We start from the raw sequence: 17,449 nt of genomic DNA on the forward strand, positions 1-17,449 counted from the left end.
CACTTTCTTGACAAACATTGAACAAGTCTTCAGCTTTTGAAATGATTCTGTTTGTGATTTGTGATAGTTGGTTTGCAGATTGCACAATGAAATTGAGGTATATTGAAAACTTACTTGCAGTAGTTTGACAAAGTAACTTCATTTTAGCCAATTTAGTGTTTTTCACGGCAGCTTTGTTATGGATAAAGACATAATTGAGAAAATGTTAGGTGCTGTTAAAAACATCAATTTTGCGAGTTATTAGCTCTGTAGCATGGGTTGCTGCTGTTTGGAAATAGATTGGTGAGCGTATCTCTTTAAGGTTTGTACCCTGAAGTAGACATGAGAAAGCCAAGACTATTTTTTAACTTAAGGGTGTTAAATCAGCAGCAACTGGTTATTTAACTTAGGCTCTTGTGTTTTCTGTTTTTCTTCTTTGCTTTTTTCTCCCTTCTCTCTTTCCATTCCCATTTTCTCTGTAATATTCATTTCAGTGTCCATTCTCAACCTATAATCCTCCGCTCTTTGTATTCTCCACAGCTCTTTCCCTCCTTTATCTCTCCTTTCATTCTCTCCTTCTGTGTTGCATTCTGCCTTCCATCCCTCTATCTTTGTCTCTGTCCTAGCAGTCCAGTTAATTGCCTCCAAAGTTCATTCTGTCTCTGGGCTAATGCAATTTAAGTAGGGTCGGAGCCCCTTCATCAGCCCAGCGCTGGCATTTCATTAAGTCTACTTGGGCGTTAGCTTGCAAGCAAGTGGAGGTTTCGCTCCATCAGCTCATCATTAGTTATTAATACACTGATAGGATTAGCTGCAGTGTGAGGCTAGTGGCAATGGAGACCCTGGTGTTGCCAGTTTGAGAGGGCATGTGTGATATGGCCTCCAGCTCTGCCTGTGATGAGGGGAAGTGTATTAGAGAGTAATTATGCATGTGGTGCAGGTTGAGTGTGTGTTTAACTTGCATATTTACTTGAACATTTGTGACCCAGTGCTGTGACCTCAGACTTGTTTAGTTTAACATGGGAACCATTTTACGTCACAAATTGCAGTTTTATACTTATGTTCAACAACAAAAAGTTTGCCTTTTTTTTTTTTTGTTGTATTCCCCTAAAACCTGTGAATACACTTATCACTAGGCTTTTTGAAATGCAGATTTTCCACAAGATGCCTGCTTTTAATTATATTTCTTGGGTGCACACTTGCAGATGTGTGCATGTGTGTGCACTTGAATTAATGTAAATACTATTCTGTGAAGGCTTTCCCTTGCATGACGGGGGGTGTTCGCCACAGTGTTAATTACATCATTATGGTTGGGATGGATCTCCATCTGCTCTGTCATTACTCCTGTCCCATTCTGGGCTGACCCACACTGCGCTTCAGAATTAGACACACACAAGCTAAATGGTCCTGCTAAATTATGAAGCTATTAGATATGGGAGGCTATTTTAGAACATATGTATTCACACAGAGAGGAATGAAGAAGGGTGAGAGAGAACGGGACTGATGACCTGAGGTAGACAGTGCAAGAGAAAAAATAGAAATGTGAGAAATGAGAGACGAACCAGTAAGAGATTTTGATAAATGAGATCCAGCAACAGAGGGAATGTACAGATATAATGACAGAATAGAGGAAGTTAACTTTTTCTGTCTGGCCAGAGTTTCAATGTGCTTGTCCCCAGCTATTGTTAGAAATTGATAAGATTTTCATGAAGCATGATAAGGCATTGATGGATTTCACCATGGATCATGCAGACAGATCAGGGAAATGGAGGACAAGGATTTTAACAGTGGTCATCAGAGGTATCCAGTCTTGTCAGTCACCTGATTATATCTGTGATGGACAAACTATCTTTAGCTGAAAGTTTACATGCAATGTGTTACAAAAATAAAAGTATAATTCATCAAGTTATTCTAGTAATTTTTTATAAGCACTTCAACTGAGTCAAACCAGCAGAGTAATGATCCAAACATTCAAATCAACCACTGCAATGAAAGCCTCTTTTTGTTGCTTCTTGCAGTACAGTATCTTCTGGTTTCAGCTTCATACTAGAATGATTTCCACACAGATAGAGCTGTGTGTGATGGTAGATGTATTTTTACTTTTTACCCATGTCTAGAAGTAGACCTGCTGTGCAAAGACCTTATTGGAAAAAAGTACTCATAAGTAAACAGAGCAGGCAATCAGATTCTACAGGACATTATTCTGAGTGGAAGTTTTAAAATCATTAATAAGCCTGAGTGCTCTGTGTTAGGCTGTCTGTGGTGTCATAATACTGGGAGGAAGCATATAAATGTGATACACATTGTAATAACAATAAAGTAGCGTCAGTAAAATTTTAAAATAATAATCGTAATAAAATGATTGTAATTTTATATACTTTGCAAAGAAAAACAAATTTCAGATTTTTTTTTCCCTTAAAATTGTTGCCAGAAAACATCAACCCTTGAAAATCAGTGTCTCACTCTAGGCACTTACACTGCACTTAGCATGTGCTTGGAAAGATAAATGATCCCATGTCACGTGGTTCAAACAATACTGAGATACTTCTTACAACTTAATTCTTCTGCTTCTGACTGACTGATCTGTAGGTTCTGCTTATGGAGTATCTTGATGTGAAGAACAGCCGCAGCACCACAGAGCCCTCAGCTCAACACTCCTATGCCAGCACTGGCAGTGAGTTTGCTGCCTTTTTTGCGAAGAAGAAGCCACAGCGTGCCAAGCAGTCTCTCTTCAAGTAAGGATCACACACTACTTTTTTGCATTGCTTGACCAGTTCTGAAGAGGTTTCTCTGAAGATGGAAAATAAATACTCTTGTATATAGGAGATGTATTTGGGCAGTGTTACCATGACAGTATTTTAAAGTGTCTTAATTTTAATTATGTCACAGTACCAGAAATATATATATAAGCTTCCATTATTCTGTTTAACATGTTAGAGTAAAGGCCATTGCTCTTTGGAGTGTTTTCCTGTAGCTTTGTGGTATTGAGTATTCTACTCTCGTTCTGTGCTCCCACCTGTTGAAGCTTTTGTGTATTTTTTTTTTTTAGGTTTGAGTCATCTTCCCATGCCATTAGTATGAGTGCCTACCTGAGAGAGCAGAGGCGAGAACTCTACAGCAAGAGTGGAGAATTACAAGGTGAGAATGGGGATGGTGAGATGAACTGAAGACTGGAGAATAGAAACAGTAGAAGACTCAAATGGTGGCTAGATAGCAAGATGAAAGGCAGGAAAGAGAGATTATTGGGCAGGAGGTATTGGAGGTGAAATATAACTGAGAAAACTAAAATGGGGGGACTAAGAAGAAAGAAGATCTACTGAGCAAACACAAATGACACAAATGACCATACCATGCTGTATCTAGCCATTCAAGCTAGATACAGAAGCATTATGAAGAGTTGGCAAACAGGTTTGTGTATTTCCTTAAATGTGAACAGGATGCAGACAAGGTGGAAGGAGGTGGCTGTGACTCTGTCTTGTCTGGCTAAGATGGAGGCAGTGGTGTGGAAGGAGCCAGCCATCCAGTGATGGAGAGATTTTGGGAGATTAAGAGGTGGAATGGAGAGCATGATGAGAGAGAACAAAAGGTGCAGTGCTGACAGAAGGGGGCATGCTGCAGGTCAAGAAGTTACACTTAAGAAAAGAATGGCAGGCAACAAGAGACAGAGACCAGGGTGACTTTGCAGAATCCGCCTACATGGAGAGGCCTTGAAAACCTCTCAGTCACACATTCACACACTCGCTAAAGAGCACACAGTGAGCTACACAGCCAGACCCTTGAGAGTCTAGGTTGTTGTACCGCTCCCACTTCTTCTCTCACTTTCTGGCCGTCTGTTTTTCTGCCTGTGACCTTGAGTTTTCAGTCAGTCAGCTGCCTTTCCCTTTTCCAAGCCAAGCTCTTCATTCACATTGTTTGGACAAATAGAAAGGATAAGAGATAAAGCAAGACAACAACACTGATTTTCTTTTAATCCGTAGAGACTGATTCATAACACATACTCAAATAATCCTTTGAGAATGTGTAACTAATTATGTCTACAGTGGGTAAACAGTGTAAATACTGCAGTATTGATGTCTGATTTGATTAACATCTCTATAAAATATTTCAATTTAGGTTGTAGTTCTTTTATTTGACAAGAAATGCCAGTTCTACAAAAGGTAGTCTGTAAATGTATGCAAAATGTGCTGCTTCCCCTGCCCTCCACCACAAAAAGAACAGCACTGATTAACTGTAGATAAAGGAAAAGCCCAAATGGTCTTCAAATAACAGCTCTCTTTTTTTCTCCTTCCATCTGTCAGCACCTCAGAAAGAAGGAGGAAAAATATTTTTTTTGACCGGCTGAATGCCTCGGAGCGTTTATAAGAAGATGAGATTTCTCTCGGCTTTCATTTCACCTGTCACAATGTGTAGCACCAGCCACAAGCCCAGGCCAGGGCCTGAATGGTTGCAGAGAGATTGAAGGAGTAAGGAATCATTTAGAAAGTGAAATAAGTCGACTGTGATGGAGCGAGGAGAAGACGGATGAAGGGAAGGAGGGAGGGAGAGGAAGGTTAAAAGTCATTGTTTTCATCAGGGTCCAGCAAAGAAGCCATTAAGAGATTTCTGAAGGAAGAAATTAGAAAAAAATATGTATTGAGATGGCGAGGAAAGGGACCTTTTCTCTCTCTTCAAATTAAACTTACTGTAGGGACAGAGGGAGAGTAAAAGTGTTAGAAATGAGAGATTGAGTTGATGAGTTCTTCTGGCTTTGGGATTACTCAACACTTAAAACTTAGTCATGTGTATCACTGTCTCTCTCTACTTGGAGTTTCCTAAACGCCTTTTTCCTCAGCAGTGTGCTTCAAGTCTATATAGTTAATAACTCAAACGCTCACCAACACAGCCTCGGAAATAAGAGTTAGATTGTTCATTTTAAATCCAGCTATGCACAGTTAACAAATATGTAAATATGGTCATCCTCACTAAATAGAATACAAAGTCTTAACTGCAGATGTTTCTGTAGAAGCTCCTTCTTTATTTAGTGCACTTTGTACTTTTTTAGGCAAAACTTTGACTTTGTGATCATAACAATGTAAAATAGTTTTTATGCTCTATAGTAATTTACACATCCTGGTACCAGATCTTCTCTAAGTAAAGATCAGACCAGCCGTTTCAGAAAGCATTTGTAATGATTTTGTAATCTAGCCGCACTCACATATCTCTAATGGGTTTGAAATTAATCTGTAATATCTGTAATTTATGTCTCTCGAGTGTTGTAAGGACCCACTATATATCATTACACACACAGATACACAGGCACTTTTTCACATGCATATGCAAACACACAGGGGGACTTAATTGCTTGCCTTCTCCACTGAAGCACATCTCGTACACTTCAATTAATCCAATGCTTCATCAAAAGACTTTATTACTGCTCCATATGTAGCAACATTTGCAATGTGTGTCCTGGACGCATGTAGTGAGCCTGCCGGCAGGAGTGTGGGCTATGTGCTGCTCATATATAAAGCACTTGAGATGTCTGTCTAAATGTTTGTGTACACTGTGTGTGGGTGTGAATGCATCCTCAGCTAACCACTACTTTAGAATCACAGAACCAGATTCAATCGCATTCCCTATGAATAAATGATGAAAATAACTTTTTAAGCAATAAAAGCTATATATAGCTTATCCATGCCCCAATGCTCCTCTGCATATCTCCCTATCACTAGATTTTATGCCCTTGCCTTCTGCTTTTTTTATTGCCTGTCTGCTGTGTGTAGGCAGCGGATGACTTGGAGTCCCCCATGGTCATCTGGGAGGCGAAGTGTGAATATATCTCAATAACCGCTACAGTGTTGAACCATGCTGAGCCAGTAATTCATTTACAGCATTTTTTTGATTTTATTTCTTTTTGTGTCGTGGCTGTTCATTGTGTTTGTTGCAATATTGCCTTGCCCCAGGGCATGTTTGAAGTGTCAGTGTGACAGGGAAAACACAGAACCTTCCTACCTCCAAACACTTGCCCAGATAAACAAAACTACACACTGCCCTATTTCCACTGCAGGAACACACCTATAGTCCCATTGCAGAGTCTTTCCCACCTCGATCCCCCACACCCACTGTATTTCCCTGGCTCCTAAGGTGTTGTCATAATCAACTATTTCCCTTTAGATATTCAAATAGACTTGTTCACACTGTGTCCGGCAGACAACAGTCTGGCTGGGGGTGGGGGGTAACCTTAGAGCGACTGCTGGGAGCGACTAGAAGTGGTGTTCCTTGTCAAGCTGATTTGTCCACCCCCATGGGGAGGCAAGGGAGAAGAGGTGCAAATGGAAAAACGTCTACGGGGAGACATGTCGGTGGAGGTGCTAGTGAGGAGGATATCGGGTGGGGCTGGCAGATGTTGAGAGCCACGTGTTCTCAGAACAGGGTGTGTTTTTTGTGAGGAGAAGCAGCAGAAACAGCATGTTACAGCCAAGTGATGTGTTTTGCACACCTTGGCCAAACCAGGACTGTGATTGTTGGGGACAGAATGGTATATGATCAGGGGATGGTCAGTTCTCAGAAACGCGTGTATCTTTCAGAAGGGAGCCTTTTGAAGAACACATCACCCTCATTGACTGATCCCCTCAAACAGCAGACTTCACTGAAACACCTTTTTCACTTAGATAGATCCTCAGGAGAACAAATCTTTTTCAGGTTATTTTATTTTCAGGTAAACCACCACTTTCACTGCAGTTCCTCAGGTTCATGTCACATTATAGACGCCCTGTAAATCTATTTGTATTGTAAAATCACTTACTTTCTATTCCAATTATTCTTTTTTCAAGCATCTACTCATTTGGTGTCAGAATACAAAGATAATGGTTGTTCTCCCTTGTGGAGTGATCAATATTTGACTTCCGCTGACTTTGCAATTATGATTTATCATATTCATAAACGGAACCTTGGATGGAATTGAACTTTGTCGGTAAAACGTCAATAATTATTATAGGATTACGTTGCTGGAATGTCGAAGACACATGCTTAGCTGTGATTGATGCCCCTGTGTCTCATTTCTATTTTTTTTTCCTCCAGTTGCTTTTCTTGTACATTCATGGTCTGAATTGATGTTTCATGCTCAAGTTTATTTTAGTGTTGTTGAATTTCTCTAGCTCTTTTCCACTTGAAACATGACCCTTTAATGGATTTGTGCATGGATGTGTAGGTGTCTCAGCATGTATGACTCAGTCAGCAAATCGTGAGCTAATTAATATCCTGTTAATGTTTGCAATATGTTCATATGAGCCCACCATAGGTGAAAGTCACTCAATTTAAATCAAGTCATGACAAAGTATCTGTACTGATTCCACTTTTTACATGGTGCTTAGCTGTTGTGCTCGAGCAAAGTTAATTGAACCTGACCATAGAGTTAATTTTTTTTTTTTTTTAACATATTTAAGTAATTCATTCTAAACTTGAAATAAGGTATTGTGTACTGTTAAATAAAAACAGTGTCATTTTTAATAAACCTAAAGTCTTAATTCCCTTAATTGTTCAAGGGATTAAATTTAATAGCCATAAGTCATATAAAGGAGGTAATTTTATATAGTCACTGTTGTTAATTTTTCTCAACACTTAAGACAATGTTGTTTTCTACTGCAAAGGGAGCACTAAAAAGATGATAGTTTTTGTAGCTTTTACTTATCATTATCATGTTAACTATTTGTGTTTATAAAAGTGTCCTTTAAATGGCCATTACTCCTTGTAGAACATTACACATGAAATTGAATGACACAGAAAGGCACATCACTTCAATGTGATGAAAGTTGCTGTGTCTACACATTGCGTAAAGTACGCATGCACAGTCATGTCATATATGACATGTACATCATGCTGTAATCGAGTGACATGTTGTACTCAATATTCTCCATATTGTACTCCATATTAAACTGAGTCTGTGCTTCTGTACAACACATGAAATGTCACTAGAAAATGACATTTCCCCTCTTTCTCCAGTGCCAGACCTTTATGAATTGCTGTGTTCCAGCAGCAGCATAACTGGGTTTGTAGATGAAATGCAAGCTGCCTCTATTACCTGACAGGCTGTTACTGTGAAAAGCCTTTATTTGTGTTCAGCGTGAAAGCAAATGTGCAATGGCTCTGCATTTTGTGTAAAACAGGCAAACACACACTGCTGCATATGTTGTTGCTCTCAGTAGTTATTTTGTAGGTTGATGATGATGTACAGGCATAGGTATACATATTTTTTAAGAACTCTTAATTGCCATTTTTGCCCATTAATCTACTCTCAGTAGTTCTCAATGACAAAATAGTTGACAATATTCACACCTTTTGCTGGTGCACTCCAAAATGCAAATGGAAATGCACAGTGTTAGATTTTCATCTGCTGTGGGACCAGTGATTGAATTGAAGTAGTGCTGAAATTAGTGGAGTGGAGCATGGAGACAGTGTGCACTGTGGCTTGTCCACCTAATATCATGTTTTTATTGTATTCTACCTCACCATGCTCGTGGTTAGGTAACTGATTGATAGTGTGTTACAGTGGAAAAGACATTACAAGGATTTATTTAAGAAGGCTGCCAGCATTTAGTTCCCTGTGTTTATGTTGTACATGTTTAGATGAACTATAATGAAGCACTTTATAGAATTTTTACAGAACTGATTTTACTACGAAGCAAATTTCACCTTGTTTAGTTGTTATGACCCCTCTACTTCAACCCACGACTCACAGAGGATTATCCAAATCTACTTGAATAGCTTTGTATGAGCTCAGGAGTAAAACTGGATGTAAACCGCAATTACTCCTGCAATAACCAAAGCACTTCCATATTAAACAGTGCCTGTACGTCTCATTCAGTTACTCCATGCCTGCAATAATGGCCTTGAAATTAAAATAGTTGTGAAAAGAGAAAGGGGTTTGTCTTTGCGATGCATCAGCCATTGGTGAGTGACTTAGAACTATGAGATTTTCATAACATCAAGATTCAGACACATCCTGACGAGGTAGCACACGTAAGTCAGACTTAAAATGCAGCAAATACAAATGACAGGCCGATGCAGAGGACAACAGAAGGAGAATAGAACAAGCTTGTAAGAGTTTATGCACAGCACAGACATTCAATCACGAGAAAGGGCTTTGTGTATTTTTATAAGCTGAGGTTAATTTTAATCAGCATTGGGCTTGTCATTATTGGCGGCTTTCGCTGCCACCTCTGTGTTTACTTTTAATCTCGGTCCTGCTGATTGGAGAAGATGGAGGGATGAACAGATAAAAAAAAGGGAGGGAGGGAAGAAAGGGGTGCAAGAAGGGCATCTGGGACTTTGAGGCTGTATTGTCCTTGGCACTTGCACTATAGCAGCTTCACTGTTAGCAAGATACCCTTCTTTCCCAGCATGCAACAGGTTCTTCCAGTAAAGAAATGGTTGTGCATGATGTGGTCTGATCCCATGGTTGTAGTTTGATACCAGGCTTCACCTTTTCACATCTTGATGATAGTGACAACTTGAAGCTGTGGTTAGTCTCATTCCTGGTTGTTCAACTTAAGAAATTTGTGTCTTAAAAGTGAAGAATGCAAAAGCAGCAAGTAATTTCAGCATCAAAACTAAAAGGCTTTGCTGTTTTCACTATATTGTACAAAGAAAGTTACTTGGAATCATTTTTGTGAACAAAAATGAAAACCCCAAATATGTAACCAGTTTTTTTTTTTTTACATAATCCAATTCCACCTTTTCAACACTGACACCACCAGTTGCCATATTTAATCTACGATGACATTGCTAAAGTTTGAAAGACAAAGCAATATAAATTTCCAGCTGTTCAAAGCTCCCCCCCAAAAAAATATTCCATGTTTAGGATGACACAGTCTCATGTCTCAAAAGACACATTTTGCACAATGAATATTCATCCTGCTACTGGAGTGCATTGTTGTCAAACTACCACTAACAGATGTGCATTCATTAAATTCAAGACCACGGAGACACACTGTATGCCACAGTGACACTTTTAATAATTAATTCAACTCAATTTACACCTGAATTCATTTATACTGTCATTTATTAATGCCATTTATTCTCAGCTGAGGGGTGGATTTGGTCTCCTGGTTGAGGGAGTAGCAGATAGCATCCCATCAAATTAATTTTAATAATAGAAGGGTCTCATTAAAATCCATTCAGACATGAAGACAGTCTGAGTGGAATGGGATGCCCAGAATTGACCAGAGATTCATTCATTATTGACACAGAGACCAATCTTATTAGATCAGCAGGTTTCAACGCTGTGAATATGCAGGCAAGAGCCAGGATGATTTCTTCACAAAGATTACACACACACACACACATACACAAACACACTTATAAATACATGTGATTTGTACGTGGAGAATCTTATATGAATTGATCCATCCCAAACTAATTTCCTACAGACAAATAGGGCTATAGGGGATAAAATTGGATTAATTCAATGTTTTGGTTTGCACAATTTAGCCTGACATGCAGGCTTGAAGCACTGTGTCACTCTTATTGTTTTTACACAAACAATTACTGTACATACTGTGGAGGTGAGCACATATTACAGAATCCTACCTATCAAAATTCAACCTGGATATTTCCAGGTGCATTGGAACGATTATGTCCAAACGTGTTTGGTTGAGCGTGTATCTATTTTGATGTTAAATTCTGCTCGTGCTGTCTTGACCAGCACAGCCAATTGTTCTCTGCTTTTTTTTTTCAACCTACTTTGTGTGCTTCTCTGTGAGGGACATGATTGTGAGTCAATTACACCAATCACCCAGTTGCCCTCCTGCCAGTCCCAATCAAAATCTAACCAGAGCGATCACAGGTGTCTTTGATCCTCTTGAGTTGACCTTTTTGATAACACGTGGACACAAACCCAGCTTGGAACACTGGCCATAAATAAGAGATTACAACTGATCACAAGGTGTGTGTATGGCCGAACAAACAGACATTAGAACAAACAGCATACACAAATCTAGAATTTGTATTGTTTGCAGGACTGAATATTTTAAAGGCCAGAAAATTATCTATATCTAGTAATATTGTAATGATATTGAAATCAACATGGTAGAAGCTGTTCATCCATTTTTAATTTCACATGAACATGAATTGTTAAATATAAGTATCTTAATATAAGAATTTTGTCATGTACAGGTTTATGGATCAATAATAGCAAGGAAGCAAATGTAAGAATCTTAATTTATTTTTTAATATGTATAAACACACATACACTATTAAATAGCAAATTGTATGTGAGTATGTGGACACCTGTCTCTTTTCCAAACAGGCACACACATTTAAACTTGTGGACACTGATCCAAACCACAGGTAGATTATGTTTTAAGTCTGATTCTTTGCTCATCTGTCTGGATTTTCTGATCTCACTCTCTCGCCCACAATCGCAGATGCGTACAGAAGCACACCGTTCCCAAGGGATACGGGAGTGTGTTAAAGAAGGCATCACACGTTCATTCTCTCCCTGCCTAAATCTGGGCAGGGCCGGAATTCATCACAGGATCAAACCCGTTTCTCATCAAACCCAAGAAAGTGTAGCTAATGCAATTTCACTAAGTCACTGCCTGACTTGATTACATGTTGGCTAGGGAGCACACGCTAAGACACCTCAGGGGGCGGGATGGGTGTCACTGTGTGAGTGTGTGAGCAGTCACAGTCATAAATGTGTTTGTGGATGTTGTGTGTTTTAAGGCATTGTACCGTATGTCTATGCATATGTCTTCACGCCTCTTTGTACCCCTTTAATCCACGGATGCCTTTGTGGATAGAAGTTGTGTTTCTTGTCTGCTTAGGTCTGTGTGTGTGTGTGTGTGTGTGTGTGTGTGTGTGTGTGTGTGTGTGTGTGTATGTGTGCATGTGCGTGTGTGTGTGTGTGTGTGTGTTGCAGATGGAGCAGTGGTCCTCGAGGGGGATTTCAAGCAGATTTGGCTCCATTAGAATGTGTCACTTCTTCCTTTCCAGCTTGCAGTTGCCGTCCCACTGAGCACCACACCTCCACACACCCCTCCCACTAATCCTGGATCAAACCACACACCAAGGACATAAATGCATATAGACACTTACCCAAACAACACTAACAAATCCTAAAGTACACACATGCAAACCCACACACACCCTCTCACAAACAAACTTGCACTTTTATGCGTTTTTTTTATATATATAGAAAAGGAGTTACACATTGTGTTGAGAGATGCCTGGAAGCAGTTTGGTGGCATCCTGACCTGAAACCGGAGCCACCCTGTCTCGCAGAGTGAACTCTGAAGAATCACATGCATATTAATGCAGACCTATTTAATATTCATCAGTGCTATGCCCTGTTGGCAGCTGGTCCCAGACCCCATGGATCAATGAGGTCTTTTCCTCACTCCTTTGTCTGACATGGATGCAGATGTTTAGAGCATGAAATTAAATTGGTCACTGTCATTGGGAATACATACATACATGCCAATCAGTCTGGTGTGTGTGCGTATTTGTGTGTAGTTGTGGGTTAACCGTAGCTCTTGGAGTAAGCAAGAGAAGCTAACTTCGTCAGAGTCAGTGACATGTTGATGTTATTCATGGGAGCTTGAGTGTTTTTGCAGGTTGATAACAAGCAAACAAGAGTTTAGCCAGTTCTTTCCACGTTGATGATCAGTGAGAGTGAGAAAGAGAGAGAGAGATAGAGAAGGCAGAGTGAGGATGAGCAAGAAAATATGTTGGCGGCAGCTTTGTTTAGGCGCCTGTAATTGAGTCTTAATTAAATTGGCACCAAAGGAAGGATGAATGGAAGAAGAGATGAAGAAAGAGGGTTTGGGTGAATTGGACCTCATCTCTGTCTCCACTTAGCAACACGAATGCAGGCTTTACCATGCAGGCGGATTTCACGGCAACAGATCAGAATCAGAAACCCTTGATTTAAAAGTTTTGGATGGAATGAAAGATTCCCTTGTCATTTTAATGAAAATACGAGGAGTGTGGTCTCCCCTACTTTTCAAATGAAACTTGTTCCATTAGAAATGTATTATGGAGCCTGGCACAGCGAACAATGGGTTGATATGCATTTGAATGGAAGAGTAGGCAGGGTGCGCAGGTAATGTGGAACAGGTTTTCGCACTATGGCGAGGACTTTTTGTGTTATATCACACAAGCTTTGCAAGGCCGAATTGGACATGGAAATGAAACTGAGGCAAACAGCAGAGCAAGGCTATGTGCTGAACTGAAATCGCACTGTTTCAAAACACACACATGCACACACTCCCTTACCAATTCCGATATCCTATCAAAGTAGCGTGGATCACCATTCTGTTTGATTTCTGTCCTTGAGTGTCCACTTTTTTTATTCAGTACACCCGACACCACATCACATAACATCACACCTCATTATCAGAAACTTAAGAAAGTTAAGGGAGTTTTCCACACTTACAGTTGAAGCCTTCATGTGTCAAGTTCTCTGGCTTTTGTGTCTAGAAACTTATTTATTGTGTTGTTTTTTTTCCAGTCTCCTGTTTTTGTTTTGCTACTCCGTGCAACATGTATTTATAAGTTAACCATAAACTTAATGATGAAATTCTTAGGAATAACAGTTTTGGCTGCATAAAGACTGGAATGCCACCACCCCACTGTTCTCCTTCTATTCGTATCCATTCATTGTCACAGCTTGCTTCTAAACACTTTATCAACCTTGATATTAACGTGTGTCTATGCATTCATGCATAGAATGCTTTCAAAACTTTTACGCATTCATGCACACACATACACAGACAGACAATCCTTTTGCTCTGCAGGTTGCTGTATTGACAATGAGCCACAATTTATTCTCCATCAATTATATTGATTATTTCAGGATGAGTGAAGGTAATGAGCTTCTTTCTCTCCCCTATGATCTCCCCACTTTCCCTGTCTGCAGCCCACCCACCACCGCAGTGTCTTACTCTCCCGCTCCTTCCTATGGCCATGTTACATGGCAATGATTTTCTGATTAACCCCATTACCTGTAGGGCTCACCCACACAGTGATGCAGGGGCATCGTGGGATGAGCCTGTGGGATTGTGATGGAGAGCCACAGTAATTGAGTGATGTGTTTATTATCGCTGAGCCTGTACTGCTACATAGAATTAATATTTAAAGATGGTTCCGAATAATTTAAGACTTAAAAAACTATTGTTTAATGAACAGCAATGTTACATTCCCATTCTTGGCAGATTATTGTTCAGGGTCACCTACTGAGCAGCACCTTTGAGGCTGGTACAGATTTGGTGTCTTGTTAAAGCACACAGCATTGTGATGATTGCTGAGGTTTGAGGGTGCGTGGGCTAGTGGAAAGCAGAATTTCACCACCTGAACCATCTCAACCACCTTAAGCACCTCCGTGTTTAGATTTTTACTGAGACATGTCCTATCTCGTGTTTTCCAGGTGGTGCTGATGACAACCTGATTGAAGGGGGAGAAATGAAGTTTGTGTGTAAACCGGGAGCGAGGAACATCACTGTGATCTTCCAGCCTCTTCTCAGGTACACTTAACATCCAGCCTAAATTAGAATTGAATGTGGGCTCAAAATATGTTTTAGTCTAGGATATGATTAGCATCATAAAACAGCATTAGGTATATAGTCTGTCATTTGCACAGAGATTTTCCAATGTTCTCTGTTGTTGGTACGGTTCTTAGAGCAACAGCTGAAGTACTTTAATAACTGTGGACTGACAGGAACAGATAGAGTCACCATTCTTTAAGTGTTAGCCAGTCATAATTTCACACAGTCTTTACTTTTAATTTGACAGCATTTTGCAGTAGAGGATTGAATTGGGTGCCAGTGCTGCAATGAAAGTAAATCAGTCATGGCACTCTGGCTGCCAAAGATGTTGTAATATTAATATTGAAGTCCCACCATGGTGTGTGAACAGAAGCATCGCAGTGCGGCTTTCAGCCAGAATACACCAGGATGTTCTGATGCATGACACCCTTAAAGTCTGGCAATAGAGTACTTAATGACATCAGAATGAACAAACAGCAAAACTTTAATGGAATAGTTTGGGCAGGATTTCATTAACCTTACAAGATGTATGTGTTAAAGGGTCTCTGGTGTCGTGTTGTTCTGGCAGACAGTGATGGCCAGGCCACAAGACATATGAAGACATGACTCAATCTTAGCAAAATGTAAACTAATTATATTACACAGCCTTTTAGTGACTGTCAATTTCAACCTCTCTAATGTGCAGTGGGAGGTTGTAAATCAAATGTGATGTAATATACGGTACCTTTGGTTCTAAATATTTTGTTGATGCCCTCCAGGAATTGGGATCGACCACTTTCATTTCCCAGTAAATTTGGATATTTTGAAGGATTGTCTTTGTGGTAATGTTCTATATGTCTGATAGTTTTCTATACAGCACTGTGTTCCCAGTAGAGTAGTGTAAATCTAATAGTGAAACAGTTTAATTGAATTGGCCTCTGTGCAGTGATACATTACCTTCTAGGATCCATTAAACAGTAGTTTCCTACTTCAACACTATGGTGCTTGGCGTGCTTTTCTACAGTTTTAACATGATAGTGTGCATTTTAATGGATAGAAGGAGGAAAAGAATTTCTTTTTGGCGAATACTTAGTATATTCCATAAATGTATATAATGTTGGCAGGTTAACATTTGCTTTGACTGTAAAGTATCTTAAATACTTAAATAAATAAAGGTCATCTGGATATTAATTATATTACAAAGTCAGAATGCATATATTTTAAATATGCTTTACTTTACTCTTTCTTTCAATCTCTCTCTCCCTCTCTAACACAGTTTCTTTTTGTCTGAGACATACACAAACACTCACATGCTGACGTTCAACCCCTGTTCACCGTGGATGGGGCCAAGCTTTTGTCTGAACAAATGACCAAAAATAAAACGGTGACTAGCTCTCCGCTTGCCTCTCCCGTGTTGTCCGTAATGGTTCATATCAATCACACCAAACTGCCTTGCACATAGGGCTCTCTCTTCTCTCTCTCCCTCCCTCCGACCTGCCCTCTCTAGTCTCCTAGTGCCAATGGAGCACTGTTGCTTGCAGATGGTTTTCTAATGGCAAAGCTCTGGCACTTTGCTGATGGATCACGAAACCTCCTGCAGCCAGCCATGCAACTCATGGCAACAGTAATGACAGTAGCAGTTGGGGGGTTGCAGCACAGGAAATCAGTGGTGTGTGTGACAATGTGTGGGCGTATGAGACAACAGGATCTGTTTAATTGCAAATGGTTTTTACGTGTTGTGGTATGTTTCTTTTTTTCTGAAGCTGGGTCACTTTTAATTGGGATTGAACACTGTGGTAACCTATGCTATATGGTTGTCTAACCCTGACACTTATTATACAGGAGACAGACTAAATTCAACCTGTTTTGTGAAACAGGAAGGAAAGAAGGGTTCACTTCTCTGTGCATGCAAAGGTACTTTAGACTTTGGAAGTCCCATCCAGATTTATGTGCTTTATTTACCGTAGGAAAGGCCCAGTCTTCCCAAAAGCAAACTGTGGCAATACTTGGATACTACAGTGTAGTATCCAACACTTACACAATTCACATGAGAGTTGTGACTGTGCTCTCAACTTAAGCATTTGGACACTGTTCACTGTTGTCTGCTCTGTTTTGGACAGAAGCAGCCAAAGATTAAATAGAATTGCATATCTGCATATCTGATCCAGAATTTGCTGGAAGGACTATGTATCCCACCTGGTTTTGGATGGCCTCTGGCTCCCTGAGGTAGAACTGGAGGAGGTGACTGGGGAGGAGGACATCTGGGTTACCTTGGTTAGCCTGCTGCTACAACAACATAGACTTGGCTAAATCCCAGAAAATGTATGCATCATAATGAGAAGGGCACTAGTGTGGAGGGAACTGCTAATGTTTGTCTTGCTGTCTACATTTATATTCTCCCAATGCATATCCCTTTCTAAAGCAGTTGCATACAGTATGTATATAGGTTTCTTTTCTACAATCCAGACCTGCAGTCTGGACTGTGTATGCTTTATACTGTGAGGTGAACATGAATCCCAGTAGCTGAGCATCAGTAGTGCATGTGCAAATATGATGGTTGAGTTGATGTGTACTTGTCATATTCAGTTCGTCACTGCCAGCAAACATATATGAATTTTAATTTGACAAAGGTAAAAATAGCAGAAACATTGCATGGACTGTGAGAGTTTTGTGTGTTGGGTTGCATCTCTGAGAGAGGCCTGTTTGACCTTAGGACTGATAAGACATTATCCCATAGGAACATCCTTTATGTCTGTTTGAGGCTCAGTAGTGTTAGGGCTTGAAATAAGTGAATGAATAACATTGGTTTTGCTCTCACAAGTAAAGAACAGCAGCGAGATGTGTCAGAGTGTAGACTGTATTTCTATGAAGATGCTACAAATATAGGCCAGACATATTCAAGTGTTTGTGCATGTAGCAGCCAATTTAGTTTGACTTGTGGGGTCTCCTGTTGACATTTGGGTGGCATTTAC

The 17,449-nt window shown here is 40.0% G+C and overlaps 1 protein-coding gene across 1 annotated transcript in view; it reads left to right on the forward strand.

Annotated features, from left to right (window-relative positions):
* The window catches only part of exoc4 (exocyst complex component 4), a 93,960-nt gene that overhangs the window by 19,417 nt on the left and 57,094 nt on the right, over positions 1-17,449 (forward strand). Inside the window, exons 9-11 of the mRNA XM_026326708.1 lie at positions 2,569-2,714; positions 3,029-3,117; positions 14,381-14,477. Coding sequence (XP_026182493.1) covers positions 2,569-2,714; positions 3,029-3,117; positions 14,381-14,477 — 332 coding nt within the window. The remainder of the gene's footprint in view (positions 1-2,568; positions 2,715-3,028; positions 3,118-14,380; positions 14,478-17,449) is intronic.

The sequence above is a fragment of the Mastacembelus armatus genome, chromosome 23 (genome assembly GCF_900324485.2).
Source record: "Mastacembelus armatus chromosome 23, fMasArm1.2, whole genome shotgun sequence".
NCBI lineage: Eukaryota > Metazoa > Chordata > Actinopteri > Synbranchiformes > Mastacembelidae > Mastacembelus > Mastacembelus armatus.